The sequence below is a fragment of the Cygnus olor genome, chromosome 1 (genome assembly GCF_009769625.2).
Source record: "Cygnus olor isolate bCygOlo1 chromosome 1, bCygOlo1.pri.v2, whole genome shotgun sequence".
In the NCBI taxonomy this organism is placed as follows: domain Eukaryota; kingdom Metazoa; phylum Chordata; class Aves; order Anseriformes; family Anatidae; genus Cygnus; species Cygnus olor.
The window spans coordinates 25,005,056-25,023,331 of NC_049169.1; the positions used below are offsets into that span (position 1 = coordinate 25,005,056).

The 18,276-nt window shown below is 39.4% G+C and overlaps 1 protein-coding gene across 3 annotated transcripts in view; it reads right to left on the reverse strand.

Moving 5' to 3' along the window:
* The window catches only part of CPED1 (cadherin like and PC-esterase domain containing 1), a 151,914-nt gene extending 149,225 nt beyond the window's left edge, over nucleotides 1–2,689 (reverse strand). Inside the window, exons 1-3 of one of the 3 annotated variants that reach the window (XM_040549965.1) lie at nucleotides 2,510–2,667; nucleotides 2,291–2,412; nucleotides 1,547–2,026 (exon numbers count right to left, since the gene is read on the reverse strand). In XM_040549965.1, coding sequence (XP_040405899.1) covers nucleotides 1,547–1,798 — 252 coding nt within the window. In that variant the 5' untranslated portion in view covers nucleotides 1,799–2,026; nucleotides 2,291–2,412; nucleotides 2,510–2,667. Of the gene's footprint in view, nucleotides 1–1,546; nucleotides 2,027–2,290 lie in introns of all 3 variants that reach the window. The other 2 variants (XM_040549972.1, XM_040549956.1) reach the window with 2 other exon arrangements.
* Between the last annotated feature and the right edge of the window lie 15,587 nt (nucleotides 2,690–18,276).

Below are 18,276 nucleotides of genomic sequence, written 5' to 3' on the forward strand. Positions count from 1 at the left end.
AGCCATGCGTGCTGGAGAGCAGTAAGTACAGCACGTTGTGTGAACATAATCTTTCTTCTTATTTCAAACAGCTAGCACACCAAGTTCAATCTGCATCTTCTTCAGACAAATTGGGAAAGTAGAAATTACAGATATTTTCAGCCAAATAACATACAAGAAAAGTTTTGTCATTGTTCTATCAACTCTTTGAGATTTTAGGTAACTTAACTTTAACTGAATTTAACATATGAATTTTTCATTGCCATGACAATAACAATAAGTAAAAAGGAATGGACTATGTCAAAAGTTGTATGCCAGTGCAACCTACACTGTCAGATGTGCTCACTTCCCTTTAAATTGTAATTCTTCATGTCACATTGTTGAACAAACCCAAATCTGGATACCTAGTGTACTAAGGGGTCATTAAAATACAAAGTCATGACAAATGCAGTATAAAGTAGATTTCTGCAACTCACAAGAAAGATCTCTTTGACCTTCATAATATATATATATACATCATTTTTTTTAAGACTTAAGGTTAAACCTTGCACGCCAGTTATTTCACATAGCTGTTTTCGATTGCAGAAGATGCACTTTACAACTGCTCTCCTAAAATCAATATTGCTGACCTTTCAGACTGTGAACCCTAACCAATCAAAGAAGAAGCCCTCTAAATCACTGTTTATTTTTAGAAACTTTGGCTGCTTTATGTGGAAGCTGTCCATAGTCTGTGATGTCACAGATTTGTGTTTACAACTGTGATACAGTAATACATAAAATGCCAGTGTTATGATAATTTCACAGTGAGGGCTCTGCTGAACTATTAGCAGCACTCTATAGGACTGAAGGAAACCTGAAGCATTTGTGCTAATGCTGATCACAGATTCCAGAGTGAAAATAACTACCTCAGTCTGGAACATTTTCCAAGTAAAATAACAGTGTCTGCATTTGTTAGGTTTTAACACCCATCCTAGGAACCCTATGCAAAATAAACACGAGGTCAGGTAACCTAAGGACAGAGTAAAATTTGTGGGATAGAGATTGCAAAGTAAATATTGTGATTTGAAAATGTGAGAAACACTATTATTTTTTTTTAATGCAGTTAAATTCAGCTTTTCAGCATAATTTCAGCACAGTTCAAAACTGACCAGCAGATAACTTTAATACAGGGCAACTACAGTCTTGCTGCTAATAACAGCCTCAGTCACTGTTCTTGAAACCCTAACTGCCTCTTGATTTACATGTCTGTACTGGAAAGCCTCTGACCCTATTCCTAAAGCCAAAATAAAATACGGCCTGTGCAGCAAACTGAAATCTCTCTGGAGTCACAGAGTAATGCCGTGTTTCAGTCAAAGATTTCAGGATTCCTGTGTTAGCAAGATCACACTGAGGAGCTGGTAATGGAGATGTGCTTGCACATATGCCACTGTCATTAGATCACTCGTTTGTACACAGACCTCAGACTTTCAAGCTTAGTATAATTTTAGCTGGACTCAGATGATCCTGCCAGACTCACCATCCCTCGCCACGCTAATTATTGCTCAGCACTCTGCTCCAGCTGACTTACCTTTTTCACTGCCTGTGCGTCACTGACAGGGAAGAAGCAGCGAGTGCTGCTTGCTGAGACCTCCTTGTATCTTCCTTGCTGTGTTTTACTCAATTTGTGTGGTGAAATCCCATTAACAACTGCTGAAAGGAAGCTGCTGGTCATGAGAGGAGTCAGGGTCTGGCAGAACAGACAGACAGCCACCACTAAGGCCAGGAGGAAGGGACGAGGGCGACAAAGCCTGCGGCACCTGGGGACTTGCCCACAAACCATGGCCTCACTTCACCCTTTGCCACATTGCAGATGCATTCGAAGTAGCCACGTTCTGACAGGGTAAAAAAAAAAATAATAAAAAAATTCAAAGACAGGCTTTATCCAAAACTAGTGAGGACTTTCCCCATTTCTGCTGCTGAGTCCTTTCTTGGTGCCTGGCAAGAAGTCACAGGATCCAGAGGAGCATGGGCTTTTAAAGTATCCTCCCATGGGGTTTATGGGAATAACCTGTGGGAAAAAATAAATAAATAAATAAAAGTGAGGAGGAATGAACAGCAGCATGCCATGGGGTCCGTTGCAGGAAGCTGTAACAAGCCCTTCCACACTGTGCTCCCAGGAGGAGAGACCTGGTAGCAGACAGGTGAGGAGCAGAAATCCACAGCCCCAGCTCTGCAGAAGGAGCTATTCAGCCAGAAAGCAGTATCCAAGAAATCAAGAGGTTAAAGCTGAACACATTGTATCCACATCTGAAGAGAATAAGAGTGTACCAACCTTGTGAACAATCGTTTGCTGTTTTTTCTCTCTTGCATTCTCAGTTCCTACTTTGTTTTTAGTTTCCTTCAGTCCAGTCCTTTTAAATTGTCTCTTTCCTGTCAGTATGCACTGATCTCTGCCTAAAAGTGATCATTTATCTGAAAACTGACAGACTACGAAAATTTTCATTTGCATTTGTTGTGTCCAGACTGCAAGCTCAAAGTTACATTTACTTACTCGGCTCTTATCCTGTTAGAAGTTTCCCGTTCCCCTCTAATGGGCTGCTGATTAAAACCACTTGGAACAACCCTGGCTCATGATCCCAGCTCGTCTCACACACTCAGAAGGCAGGCACACGCACATACACACGCCATCTGAAGCCAGTTGGACCACAGATTTCATATAAATAAAGGCTGGACTGCTCAGAGGGTGGGGCTAAGCTAGCTGCGCTCCGGGCAGGCACGGGGCTCGGAGACACAGCCTGAGATCTGGATGGGGAACAGGAGGTGTCCTTGCTCACGCTGCATGCCTCGAAGCCACCATCACTGCAATTTTTAGAAAACTGCTGTTACAGCAATCGGGCTAATTGAAACCATAAAAATATCTTGAAGGCAAGTAGAAATCTGAGCAGCACCTGCAGTATTTTACTCCAGATTAACAAAAATGTTGTAAAACGAAGCAGATTTACTCGGATGTGTCACTGACAAAGCAGTTGTCAGTACTTTTCCATAGTAGATATAATGTCTCATCACAGTGTATAAATAAAAGTTCTTATTAATGTTAAAGAGGAAAAGAAAAGAGGGCAGACAAAAATACTCCGATGAAAGGACTTAGCATCTAAGCCACAGAAGGTCTTAGTTACTACTTCCCCCTGCTGACACAGGACAGGGACGAGACAGATGGGAACAGTTGAGGAACTCTGTTGTCTTTATAGACCTAAACTTCTCATATAATCCAGTTCCTTTAGCTAAAAATATCTATGTACAAGTCATCTATGTTACCCTTCATCCTTAGCTATTTTTGAAAAGAAAGTTCTTCCTACGCTGCCTCATATATAAGAAATGAGTGTCGTTAAATTATGATAACCCTGGGCCAATATACAAAATGCAACAGCAGCAGCAGTATTAGCAAGCCAGAGGCCTGTATACAGCACTGAGGAATAGAGCATATATTTGTTTGAAATGCTGGTATTTATTCAGCTTTTGTATCCTCCCCCCCCCCCCCCCCCCCCCCCCCAAGCTAAAGCCATTAATTTGCACATATAAGAATGCCATACATGTGTACAAGTGATTCAACACCTCATACAGAACCTCAGCTGTCAGAGGCATTGCATTTTAGTGTTGTCTGGGGCGGTGGTTGTCTAAATTAGATCCCTAGGTTATCCTGGGCAGAAAAGAAGTACAAAACTTGTGGTGCCCTCCAGTGATAGATGCTTCCCATCCACACAGAAGCTGAGACCTCTGCTCTGCAGAGACATGTTGCTTGCGTTCCCTCCTTCCCTGCACACCAGCTCATATCCTCAGTCCCTGCTCCTGCCAGCCTGTGCTGCAAAGCCTCCAGCAAGCCAACAAACCTGGCTGGTGTGTTCCCTGCAGTTGATTTCAGGGTAGGTCAACGCAATATAATGGAGAGGGTACCCAGGGAGCTGGTACTTTCAAAGGAGCATTGCAGAGACTCTACAGCCAGCCTGGGAGCTACGGTAACCCCAGCAGCAGAGGGGAAGCGCAGAAGAGTTGCCTTATTGTTTGAAGAGATTGCCCTGTGGTTTTTGGCATGCCCTGATTTCTGGGACCACAACCATCAGCTGTGTGGGTGGCATTTGCATGGTTGTCAACTTCTCGCAAATTCTTAGAGAAGGAATTTGTCAGAGCTTTCCATGCTATTGCTAGAAGACTTTACTAAAATAGGTTAATAAAGATTTGGATTAAAGGTAGTTTTACTGATGTGGAGGCCATAGCCCCACACTAGAACAGAGTAATCCTCTCTCTCCTCTCCCCCTGCTCCTACAGTAACCTTCAGCCCAGCAAGTAAGCACTTACTCCCTCCAGCCTGACCTCATTTTCCCCAATTCAGTTCGTAAGTGGAGGCTTTAAACTCACATTTTCCCCATCTCAGAGGCACATCATCCATCCTGCAAGCCCAAGATCATTCATGGGCTTCAAGTTTTCAGGACAGGCCAGCAGCTTTTACTCATTTACTGCACCAACGCTGACACTGCAAACTCAGAGATCAAGGGAGATCAGTAGAGGGCAAACAGATCTCTGTGCCTCCAGTATACTCCTGGGGATCTGCTTTCTGTTCATCTGCTTTTCCCAGATGTTCCAAGGAGTGAGTTGGCTTTTCCCCTATGTTTTGTGGTTTCTTTTCATGACGATAGCATGTAATGCAATGTTCCTGAGCTGTAAGTACTTCTCTCAATCACAGCTAGAGTGCAATGAACATGATTTGTCATCTTTCTAATCAGCGCTCCATCACATCCCTGGGCCTGCATGTCTACTGACTTATCTGATCACATTCTGACACTTCAGGAATTAATCAAGGACTGTTGCAAATGAGGACTGGTATTAACTAATCACACAGGAAAAGGATAAAAATGTATAGAGTCAGGCCTTCAGTGCATAATATTCAAACGTCTGCAGAACGCAATTGTCTGTAAGATCAGAAATATCTGGCTAAATATTTATCTTGCAGGTATACGTACTTATTTCAGAACTCTTAGCAGAAAGCTGCAAGTCTCCGCCTTCTGACATACAAAACAAATTAAGGATTCATTTTCGCTTTAGGATTTCCAGACCCGTTCCCTCCTGTGGCTGGTCCCACTGCATGGATTAAGGACTCTCTGTCCTGCTTACATCTCCCTGCTCCTTCCACTTACTCAGGACTGCTTGCGTGGGTGCTCCCTAAGAAGTCCGCTGCAGTCCAGCTCTCTGTGAGGCAAGGTCTTGCAGGAATCACTTCTGTTAAAACCAAACAGGCATGACTGTCGAAAGAGACCTCCAGTGCTTGCAGTCAGAATCCCGGCTCCACCTGTATCATCTGGAATAGACTGTGAGTGTTTAACACTCACACTGAAACAGAAAAGGCAAGTGGAAAATCACAAGACTTGATAAAAATTGCAAGAGACTAGGATTTGAAATGATTTAACCAATATGCCATGCAGGCACGTAATGTGCACAATTCATCATTTCACCAGGGTTTTGAGCAATCCAGCTCATATTCACACAGCTTTCATTTTACACAAATCTGTTTGTTCAGTGGTGAAAGCTAGTGACCACTGAGGAATGATTTCAATGGTCTAACTAGTGACCTGGACAGACAACTGCCAGGAGCTAACCAAGAAGAAATTACGAGGCACAGAAAATTAGCAGGAATTAAAGGCCCGTTGTATATATCCATTTAATGCATGCTTAACTTCACTCAGATATCTAACAAATCATTCTGCAGCTCTGAATAAAGTTAAGTCTAGATATAACTGCTTGTAAGATCAGGATTTGATATAATAAAACTTATTTTGCATCAATAATTTCACTATATAGAGGCTGCCAAGGAGAAAATGTGTTTAAAAACCTATTAACAATATCTGTTTACTAGAGCAAGATTCAAATTTCAAGGTATAGCATCCTAGCAACCATTTTGGTGATAAATGAGCTCACAGGAAAAATAAGCTCAAACCAATAATTTCTGAGTGAACTCATCATCAACTTCTTGCAGTCATGTCTGTCATCTTCACAGTGCAGACCTATATGTAATTTTCAGTGTTTATGCTTAAATTTTTAATCTCCTTTTTGTTTTCTAACATACTAAAAACTCTGCCAAGGACCATAAATTCACACTAACTTCAAATATTGGGTAAAATCTCTATGAACAATAGGCATTAATAGCACTGTAGATATTAAAATAAGTAAATCTAGTAAACTGTATTGGAGAAAGCCCACTAAGCCGCACCCTTTGGGATTTTTTACTTCACCCTGAATTCAATCCAGATTGCAATTAGATCTGCATGTGTCATCAATCCTGTGTGTGGTCCCGTTACGTGTAGTGAATGGGGAAGACTGGCACAGAGTAACAAAGTGAAAAAAAAATGGGAGAAATACATTTTATTACTGCTCTGCACGTTGGAAGATTTGATACAACTGTAGTTTAAATTAATCCCAGCATAGAAAAAAACCTACTCTTTTCCCATTCATAGAACACTGTAAGCCTTAATGATGTTGTAATTGTGTTCCACAAAACACTCCAGAGAAAAAGGACTCACGTCTTCATCCCGCTTTGGCTCAGCTCTCTGATCTTGGCTCACAGAGAATGCAGGCTAGCAGAGGAGATTCTGCAAACCCTTGGGAGGCAAAAAAGTTGATGTTAACAGGAGAGGAGTTTTAGGGGATACTCCCCTTTTGGTTTTACTTTTCATTATTGTTCGATTTATTTTTTCTTTTGTCTTTATGTAAGAGGAAGTAAACATCCTAGACCACAGAAGCAGTGTTTTTACTTCTCTGATCATAGGATTTACAGCTCGTGTACAGGTATATTCTATATAGTCCATTTTAGGTCTTTAGTCTGCAATTTACTATTATTATTATTTTTTTGTTATTATTGTGTAAAGAGCTGCGATTGCTAGATGTTTTGCCCCAAGTAAGATGCTGTCAGGTCTGTGGTTCCATGGGCAGATCAGCCAGTCTAGGAATTCCCATAGCCTAGAAAGGTGAAGGTCTTGCTTGTTGCCCTTTCCCCTGCCTTTAGTCTCTGCTTCTGCTTGTTCCCTTCTGCTCTTTCTACCTTATGGTGGTAATCATTAGAACCTTAGATTTTTACATGAGGAAAAAGTGTGCAGCTGGGTTGGCTTTCCAATAATGAGTGGGTTGAATCAACTCTTGGAGAGGTCCAATGGGCCCCGGTGCTGGTAAGAGCTAAACAGAAGAGCACAAGCGAGAGAAGATGTAAGTAGATGAGGGAAATATGCAGTGGGAGGCTTGATACTCAGCTCACCATACTGTACCCACTGCAGTTTCTCTAAAATTTTGGTAGGATCTGGGTCTACTAAGTTATTTGTCCAGAGATACCGTGATTTGTCTTGTGTTGTTTTACCACTTTACACTGAAACACATGTATCTATCTATTTATTTATTTTTATAATATAGAAGGTAGCTTGATGTGAAGATAAGGGAAAGCAGCTGAAGACCAAAGTCTTATGAAGATACCAGTTTCTGCTTCAAAGGTAAATTTACATGTCAGGAGAAAGAAATATATCAGCTAATTCTTTGCTTCTTCCTTCCTACAGTTATTCGCTGACTACATAATTATGTCTACATAATCCCCTTGATGCAGTCATTCTGGTTACACACAGATTTATGGATTTTGTAGCCCGTTTTATTGTTCAAACTCATTGGCTACTGCTGAGAGCTGAATAATAATCAGCAATAATCAAAAAATGCCCAAGTAGGCTGTAAAAACATGGATATTCATTTCTGGGTATGAAGAACAGGAACAAAGTGAAGTATTTATGACTTCTGAAGGCATTTATGTTACTTTTTGCTCTAAGTAAATGTTTTTATTTCATCACGGTTCTGTGATTGTATTCACAGGAACAAAGTGAAGTATTTATGACTTCTGAAGGCATTCATGTTATTCTTTATTTTAAGTAAATGTTTTATGTCATCACAGTTCTGTGATTCTGTTCACATGCACGGTCCACATAATTCTGTGATGGTAGACATCTCTTCTCTGTCATCTTGCTGATGCTTCTTGTTTTGAAACTTCAAGTTGTGCTGGTTTTGGCTGGGATAAAGTTCATTTTCTTCCTAGTAGCTGGTATGGTGCTGTGTTTTAGGTTTGTAATGAAAACAGTGCTGGTAACACACCAATGTTTTAGTTATGGCCGAGTAGTGCTTACACAGAGTCAAGGTCTTTTCTGCTTCTCCCTCTCTAGCCAGCAGGTAGGCAGGGGGTGCACAAAAGGTTGGCAGGGAACACAGCTCATCACGCTGTGCTGGGGCCTGGCCTGGGCCTCCTCAGCACTATTCAACGCTTCAGCACATGCAAGGGGAAGAGCACCTTCTGGATCTGAAGACAAACCAACAGACACTGTGGCTAAACTCAGCCCTCGACTACAGTCAAGAAGAAACATTGGAAGTTTAAGGGAATGCATTTAGCAAGGGAGGAAGAAGCTTCTCCTAAGGGGGAGAAGGAGGAAGAATCAGAAGACAAAGCCTATTCTGTGGCAGAGAAGTCACAAGAAGAGGAGGAGAAAGAGATAGAAATCATGAATGAGAAAGAAACCACCCGATCCTTGACCCTGAATGAGCTGCACGATATGCAAATAGATTTCAGCTGTCATCAAGGTGAGCGTGTTATCAGCTGCTTGCTCCGGTGCTGGGATAGTGGAGCCAATAGTCAAGAATTAGAGGGCAAGGATGCCCAGCAGCTGGAATCCCTCGCCAGGGACTAAGTCATGGTGCAAACAATTGGAAAAGGGGCAAAAGTCCTCAGCTCCTGTTGAGCGTGAAAGAAGGGTATCCCTTCAAAGTAGATCTTGCAAATTACCAAGACAGGTGGACCACCATGGAGGGAGGTAACCAGTACCTGAGGCAATGGTGGAGCTGATCTGTAGCGACCTGAACAACAACCAGGCATCCAGAGACCTGGGTGAAGTCCAGAGCATGCATGTGATGTGGTCGAAGTCTATACAGAAAGCTGTATGCCAGCACCCTGGCAATAGTGAACTGGAGAGACACAGAGGCGACAATATTGGATGTATTGGCCAGCCAACTCCTGCAACTCAAAGAGAATCTCTTTTCCTTCCTCTGGGCCTGCCTCTCAGCTGTAGAGGTGAGAACATTTGAATTTCCATCCTCCTGTTTCTTCCTACAAACTTCTTCTAGTGACAGCTCTGTCTTCTCTCAAAATCATTCTCTTCTTTTAATGCAGTGAATAATCTCTTTTTCAGGTGGTCCAGATCCTTCTTACTGTCTTTTCTCTCTTTCTTTCTCTCTTTCTTTCTCTCTTTCTTTCTCTCTCTCTTTCTCTCTTTCTTTCTCTCTCTCTTTCTCTCTTTCTCTCCTTTCTTTCCACAGTTACATTCTCTGGGCTTTTTATATGAAAAAGTATTTAAAAATACTTTTCTACTTCCTCATTCACTTTTACTGCAAGCAAAGCTGCTCACTATCTTTTACTTGTGGAAGACCCCTGAATGTGCTTTGCATGCTGCAGAGCACTATCTCCTTGCCATTCTTCCTAGCCATTTATGTTCAGGCAAAATGTAATGAAATGGCCAGTAGGAAGAAGTAGAAACTACTGGTGTCACTGACGCCATCCTAGCCTCTCCTTGCCTGCTCAAATGCTGTTTGCAACGGAGGGTAACTGAACTGGTCAGCGACTGCTCCACGGACTGGAACACCGAGCACCTGCTCAGAAAAGCAGCCACAACACTGAAGGAGCCAGGGTGGAGACTGACAGCAAGTGTTGAGCTTACCTGCTTGGGGGCTACGACAAAGAGGAAGGAGTGATCACGAAGGCAGGCCTCCAGGGGGACAGCAGGACAATCCTAAATAGCTGCCTAACAGGGGAAAGGTGTGGAACATGCAAACCAGTCTCTGAGCTGTGGAAGGAAAACAACGAATGTGAAGGAACGAACCAGTCTGTAAGGACATTTTAACAGAGGGAAGAGAAGCATTGAAAACACTTATTTCTAAGGTTTAGCATTCTGCTTTTTCTATTTTTTTTTTAAATAATTGCTCTAGTTTCTGTTCCAGTAAAACCCAAATATAGAATTCAAATGTCATACCCCCAGATCCCATCAAAATGTCTTTCCTCTATTTTTGTGTAAAATAAATTATTTCATTGCTATGTTCCCTTTTCACTTTAGCTTGGCCTCACCATGTGGTTATTAAGACCGGTAAAGTATTTAAAATCTTTTCTTCTTCTGTCCTACAGCACGAGTGGACTCAAAGCAGTCCAGAAAATGAGAAAAGCTGTGGTATCTGGAAAATTCATGAGAGTCATTCCCAAGCACCATTTTTTTTATTATTTTTTTTTTATATATATACAGGTGCCCTCAAGTTTAGGAGCAAGATCTTTTTTGAATAAACTACTTGTACATGATGAATGAGAAAAATACAATTAGGTTCCTTGGTCCATAAACACTTCTTTTCTACTCATTCCCTAAATTACTTAAACTTTATTTTCTTCTGTTCCTCTTCATTGCTCCAATGATCAGGAACATCCTCTCTTTCTTTAGCAGAATGATTGTTTTGCAGATACCACTCACAGACTTTTGAATGACTATCCCAGTGTCTTCAATGTTCATCAGCCCTCTGATATTTTTTGGCAGCAGGGAAATTAATGGAAGTCTCTTGCCAAAACAATATATATGTATATGTAGTGTCTCCTCTATTGTATGCATATAAAATAATACACTCAAATACCTACAACTTTCTAGGTGCCAAACATTTCAGACATTTTGATCACCAAATCTTGGTTTGCCCCAGTACAGTAAATGTCTATGCAGATGTACAACTTAAACTACATCATGGCCTCCACTGACTTCAGTGGGTGGGCTCATATGTGTGGGTGTTTCAGGCACAAGAGAACATCTTTTCATTTATTTATTTGTTTGTTTGTTTGTTTATTTATGTTGAAAGACTTTGTACTGATGGGTACTAGTTTAACAGAGCACTTCCATTAGCAAGAAGAGTTTTAAGACAACCACATCACACAGAAGATATGTGATGACTACATGCTCACCTGTGTCTCCCAAGGCATCCATACATCTTTCCAGCCCCGTAAAGAGTAGCCATTATTTCTCTACAATACATAACAGTTCATTCCATTTTGTTGCATTATGGTGGTGCCATCAGAATGGGTCAGTAAATGGGCCAGTAAGGAGGTTAAGATTTTTCAGCTGGGGTGCTGACTGAGATATTTCACATGTATGTGAGAAATTATTATACAAGTAAATAGAATATGTGGAGATACAGGACATGGTATTTTGTCATTCTTATGGACAAGCAGAAAAAGCCAATGATATACTTCTGAAATTATTGATCTAGCTATTCAGTAACTACTGTAGCATGATTACAGCAGAACTAGATAATAGGAACCACTATGGCATAGAAGTTACTGTAGAAAGGAAATACCTTTAAGTACATTACATCGTTTATGCACTGACTCTTGACAAACTAGTCTAGGTGATATTTCTAAAAGTAAACAGCCAAAAAAAAAAAAGTCAAAATTTTAAAAAGTCAAAAGAGTCAAAATTTTAAAGTCAAAAATTAAGTTTAACTGTTTTTACAGCTAGTGAAAGCAAGGTGGCCAGAATAAATAAATAGTGAAGAAGGCCACACAGAAAGTCTCCATTGCAGCTGGCATGAGGACTGATGAGCTCTTTGTGTCCTGCCCCACACAGAGTCACTACACTGCTTCTCAACTCTGATCTGTTGAACTGAAAAACTTGCTCAAAATGTGCCTGACAGCTATGTTCAGCAGGCTGAGAGGAAGTGGCTTGAAAGCTGAAACTGAGGGAGGGAGGGAGGGAGGGAGGGACGTCATGCTGAACTGCTGTGATAAGGCTGGGAGGAAGCCAAGCATCGTATTGTCAGTGTGTGATCTTAACCATTTCGATCAAAAGGGTCATGCGTAAAACTAGCGTTCCAAGCAAGGGTCTGTTGAAAAAGCAAGATATTTTTCAGGTCTGATAGATTTAGAATGTTTTGCTGCCATTATGTACACTTTATACCTATTCTTCATAGTCCAGTGGGACTGAAAAGTGAATAGAAGCATTTTTGTTCATTGTTTGATTACTGGTTTTTAGGGGGTTGTCTCTTTTGTGGGCTGTTTTGTTATATTTCTTGAATTATAGAGGTACCACAATGTCATAAATAGGTTATGGCTCCAATGAATACATTATTCTATCATTAAAGCCATTGTTCTTAGGATTCAATTTTGCAAAAATTACAGTATAACCAAAGTATAACCAGCTCAGAATCCCTGTGAAATACAGTATGAAGTAGCTGAGTAAGCTCTCGTTTCTGTGTTTAAATCAATCACAATACAGCTATGTTTCAATGTACTTTTAAAACTAAAGGATATTGAAGAAACACTGTTTTGGAAAACAAGGTAAAACCAGGTAGTGCCAAAACAGAAAAGTAATAAAATATATAGAAGGCTGATAGTTAATGTGCCTTTTTTAAACTTAGAAAGATGTTTACAGAGAATATTTGGGGTGAGTTTAGAATCATACCATCATATGAAAACTGGTCACAGTTTTATAATGTGTTCATACAATTATAAACAATATATTTAGATTATTTATTCCTTCATGAGTGTAGATATTAAGATTTAAACAATAGGGGAAAGGAAAATTCAGAATCTTTGCCATCAACATGCTTGTCAGCCTCCGTAAAGAGACATTCCCAATGCATTCTTTTCACCCCTTAACAGAGGTCTTTAAGTAAATAGCAGTAGGTGAGTGTTTGGAAAGCATTTTCCAGATGAAAAGTATTTGAGTTGGTAAATCTTGAGCATTAATGGAGATACTAACCAAAACACCTTCAAGTTGGATTTTTTCTCTCTTTTGCTTTTGAGAATCATCTTTTTTTTTCCTGTCCTGGGGTTTCTTCTTCACTGAGGTTGTTATTATTTTTTTTTTTTTTTCCCAGTACACATTTTACATTGTAGTTATGTCTTACAGGAATAACCAACAGTGTTAGAGAAGAAGCAGGGCAAAACTGTTCGGGTATAAGTGACTCTCTCAGAGGTAAACAGTACTTCTGAAATCAGCACCTCCATGTGCGAAAACGTGCTTTAAGTCAGCGTCTAAGAAAATTTATACTCTGGATTAAAATGATTAACATATACATTTGATTTGGGGGGGGAGGGGGTAATTTTAATATGATTCCTACTTAACTTCTGTTTATTTTTTAGTTCCTTAGCCATTCCTAGTGTATTAGGCTATCAGGAAGACTCATGGGAAATGTATGGTAGACCTTTGTAAATTAAAATAGGTGCTTGGCCAATGCTACCGTCTGCAGAACCATTGCTTTTTTCTATACATCACTAACTAAGGAATACATGCTTTTTTATTGTGAGTTCCTTTAACTATTGAATATAGACATCCATCTATAGAATGTGCTTTCTTTAAAACAATTATTTAAGCTCCAAATAACAGGACAGAAAAATTAAACACATCTTAAAAATTATTTAAATTAAGAATACCATACCCAAATGAATTCAGAGGAGAGAAACACTCCAACTTGTCACTTTTCAAGCAAATTACATCATTGAACATTTATGGAAACAATTTTTAAATATGACGAGCACTTTTAACCCTCCCCCCCCAAAAACGTAAATGTAATTTTACACCCACCAGAATAAAATAAAAATAAAAAATAGTAATAATAATAATAAAAAAAAAACAGAGATTCTTTAATCAAGACAGGGAAAAATATTCCTGTATTTCTGACCAGAAAAGATTCCCAAATTCCATAGCACCTCCCTGACTGACCAACCCCTTCCAGCCTTTAAGTAAGGCTGGCAAACTTTTTCCAAATATCTATCCCACATGTCTTTTCCTGAGAAGAAAAAATAAAACTTGCTTTGAAATAACAGGGCCACAATTTTGCAAGTGGAAACACTATAAAATTATCTTCATATTGCTGCCTATTTCCGTTCTATCCGTTCTCATGTGAAAAAATACAGTATAACTATTATTTATTTTTCTGTAAAGAAAGTGTTATCTTTTGTTATCACTTTGAAAGTGTAGGAAAATGAAATTAACTGTCCATCTAAGAAATAAATCTATATTCCACAACAAGATATACTTAGGATTCCTTCAATTTATTATTTATTTTATTTTATTTTTAGAAAAAAATATACAAAATTGTAGCTGAACAACTGAATCTACTTTATTTAGTTTAAGAAATCCTATCATTGTACTCTTAAACTTCAGAAAAACTTTTCTTAATTGCAAGTAACCGGTTTCATAAAAGTGGACATATGCATCTGATTTAATGTTTATGATGTTACTGAATATTTTTTTATCTTTTATTTTAAAAAGGCACAGAGCAGTCACAACACACTGTACATATTAATATTAGGGATTTAAAATATTAAAAACAGCAGTGGATCTTAACATTGTTCTTCATTTTCTACTTAATTTGGTAGATTTCTTGTACAGACATGAGGCGAGTGTTTCTCTAACTGAGTTGTAATGTGCTAGATTTTTTTCAATACCTTAGGGATTTTTTTTAGTAGAAAAAGGAAGCGGTTAGCAAAAAGGAAATAATTTAGCAAATGGATAACGTCATGTTTATTAAAAATAATTTAAATCTAATATGAAATAATATACAAGACTTGGTTATTCTAAAATGTAAGTTGTGATGCATGCAAGCACAAGTCTATAATGTATAATGTAACTTTTTGGCAGTTTTAGCACACTCAAACTGCTCCTAAGTGTGAGATATATCTAGAGGAAAGAGCTGCTCATCTTTACAGAACATCATATGTGTGTAAAAGCAAGATATGCATTTGGAAATGTTAAAGGAATGTTCTTGTAATTCATTACAGATATATTGAAGAGTGGCATTTTTCTTGCTTTAGTTACATTACACTCAAAAACTTTTAAGCAGTCCTAGAAAGAGTAACAAAATTGCAGAGACAGTGTTCATACACGGTAGACTAAATTCAGTTATTAATATAAAGTGCATAAAAAGTCACTCCCTTATCCCTCTTGCAGTTTTGCCTCTCAGAGATTTTTACTGTACTTGCAAAACTGAACCCTCTGCTGTCAAGGCTAAGACCACCTGGGTCCTACTTTTGTCACTTGTGATATCTATTGAACAAAAAAAGTGCATGGCCCAGACATTCCAGTGGGATGAGGTGGGAAATGAGAAAGAAAAAAAAAAAAAAAAAAAGCCAAGAAAAGCAAGTTCACAGTACTTCCATGGTGAGGCAGAACAGAAAAAAACAAACCTCAGAATTTCTAATCTTCACTGTATGCAGTTGAACAACACTTTGCAAAATTCAGTAAAGAAGACAAGAATGCACATTATTCCGTGCTAGTCAGAAAGACAACCTAGCAGGATTTTTAGAGCAGGAAGCATAAATATATTTCCTCTTTTTCATTTCAGTCCTAGAATAAATAAACTGACAACTGAGGCAAAAATGTTGTTTCTTAAAAGCTTCTTAAAAATACAGACAATACTGTCTACAAGGCATAGACCACATTTTGTTTTCTTGGCACACTGGTTCTCAGCTTGTGGTGTACAAATACCTCCGAATCCTAAAAATTCAACCAAATGCCTGAGCATTGAGATGAAACTAGAAACAGCTGCACTGCTTAATGCCAAAGGCTCACCTGACATAGGGACTTGTATCACACAGCAATCACTGGGGTATGCCAAGAGACTGTAGGACTGTCATAGCCATACAGGAACGCTTCCTTTGCTATATACCTCTTGTAATTTCTATTGATCAGTCTTTTGAGTGTTTTTGTTCTGGATGGGTTACTTCTGCATTTTATGCCTCCATATACTTTACTGCTATTAATTTTTCAGTCACTTTTTACACCCATGTAATTTATATGGCAAGTTTTACTATGTAACCATGCAGTATGTGCAAAAATGCTTCTCTTTTTTCATTTTGGACTGACTACCTGCCTGTTACTTCTTCTATCGAAAGCCAACCTTTTCCACAGCACTCCTGAACCTACAGATCCCTGTTACATCCTTACCAAGCTGCATCTTTGCCAGCCAGAAGTCCCAACTAATTCATCCGTTTCTCACAGCATCCGATTCCACAGCACTGACTACTTTGATCCTCCTTTGTGAGACTTTCCTAGTTTTACTACATTTTTGTAGAAGGGTGGACCAGAATTTTACACCACAGTAAAACCTAAGTGCACCATCAATTTACACATTTTTCTGTCCTATTCTTTATTTCCTACTAAGTCATCCTTAGCACTTGTCTGACCTGCTGCTGAGCAGTGAACCAGTTTCCATAGAATTACCTAGAAAACTCCCAAATCACTTTCCTAGTTAGCAATAGCTACTTCAGAGGATGTAGCTGCCATAAACGGACCCCAGCTGCAGGAGGAGCCCCTGGTGGAGCAGGTGGATGTGGCCTGGAGGAGGCTGCGGCCCATGGAGAGCCCCCGCAGGAGCAGACCCCGGGCCAGAGCTGCAGCCCGTGGAGAGGAGCCCACGCAGGAGCAGGGGGTCTGGGGGGAGCTGCCACCCGTGGGGGGACCCGTGCTGGAGCAGTTTGCTCCTGGGGGATGGACCCTGTGGTACAGAGCCGTGTGGGAGCACTTCTTGAAGAGACAAAGCATTAGGGACTGACCGCAGCCCCCATTCCCTGTTCCCTTGAGCCACTCAGGGGGAGGAGGTGGAAGAGAGTGGATGGGGGAAATTTAGTTTGTGTTTAGTTTTTCTGTTCTAGTTTTTTTAGCGATAAATTGTTTTAATCTGCCTATGCAGAGTCTGTTTTGCCCATGATGGTAAACTGTGACCAATTTCCCTGTCCTTTTCTCAACCTTGAACCCTTTTCTATGGTGTTTTCTCCCCCTGTTCCTTTGAGAAGGGTGAGTGAGAGGGCAGTTGTGGTGGAGTTCAGCTGCCTGGCAGGGTAAAACCACTACATCTGCATCAAGCCTGCCTTCTTTGTCTACTCAGCCAAGCTTCCCAATAACTCTAACTAAAATGACGCAAGGACTCTGCCAATATATATCTACTCAAACATACACTAATTTTATTCTTTATCAATGTATAGAGAAAATGAAAATTAAGTTTGGAAATCCAACATGAATCTTTCTAAAAATTGGCATTGTTTTTATTGCTTGCTAGCCCCTCTGAAATTTTAATTATGCATAACAGTATCTCAAATAGTCCGTACATGAGTTCCGTCAGAGCTCCCATGAACATTTGCCCCCAGTGATTTGTTGCAGACTCACTTCTAAAGGTGCCTTCTTGAGAGCAATCTTCATGCATGCTGCGGAAAGGGCCCTGGTATTCAAATTTGTCTAACTTCCTAGGCAGCAAAGAAATAATTCAGCTTATCTGTCACAGTAAAATTTCAATTCTTTTTGCACTTCAATCACCTGCTGACCTGTAAGCTTCTCTCACAGGCTTCCTGTTTAGAAGAAAACAAAAAAGCATGTACAGGCTTTAACGTTCTACATTTTTAACTTGTGCATTGCATTTTTTTTCCACATTCGTCCATTTCTGTTTTCTTAACTTAGAAACAAAATGCTTATGTACTAATGAGGACATTTTTTTTTCCTCTTCTGAGCTCTCTACCTACCTGCTCCATTAAAGTATGTGCGCGTGTGTGTATATATATTTATGTATATATAGTCAGATGAAACAGCAAACCAGTTTGCTAAAACTTGAAATTTCTTTTTGGATTTGCAGACTCTGCACCATCTTAGGTATTGTCACCACCAGAGTGAAGGAGTTTGCTATCTATTGTCTTAATTCTTAATGAATTTAGTTCTTAGTCCTAGAGACTCAAACATTCAGTCCAAAGGAAGTCTAGATTACTTATTGCCTATTTAACTTAAATTCACAGCATGGCACCAGTTTCCAATTGAACAAATAGTTTCTCTTATCTCTATGGTCTCAACAGCCTCACTCAAAACCAGATATTCTAGTCCTGAAGCGTTTTTTAAAATTAGATTTCCACAGAAATGTATACACAGTGGGCCAAGTTCAGAGTAATTTTAGAGTTTTACTGGAACCTTAGTTACATTGCCCTTTGCTTTTTTTTTTTTTTTTTTAAGTCAACTTATATCTTAATCTTTTACGAAAGACAATTTTTTATCCATAATCATGTTTTCTTTCTTATTCATCTGCTTTTCCCCAGTATATGAAATTCAAAATGATTAGTTTCTTCTTTAAAAATAAATATTGTAACAGAAGCCTGCTTTCATTTTTGTTTAGATAAAGCCTGTATTTTCTGCATGTACTCCTAATACTAATAATCCAAACTCTATTTCCTTGACATTATTTGCAGTCATG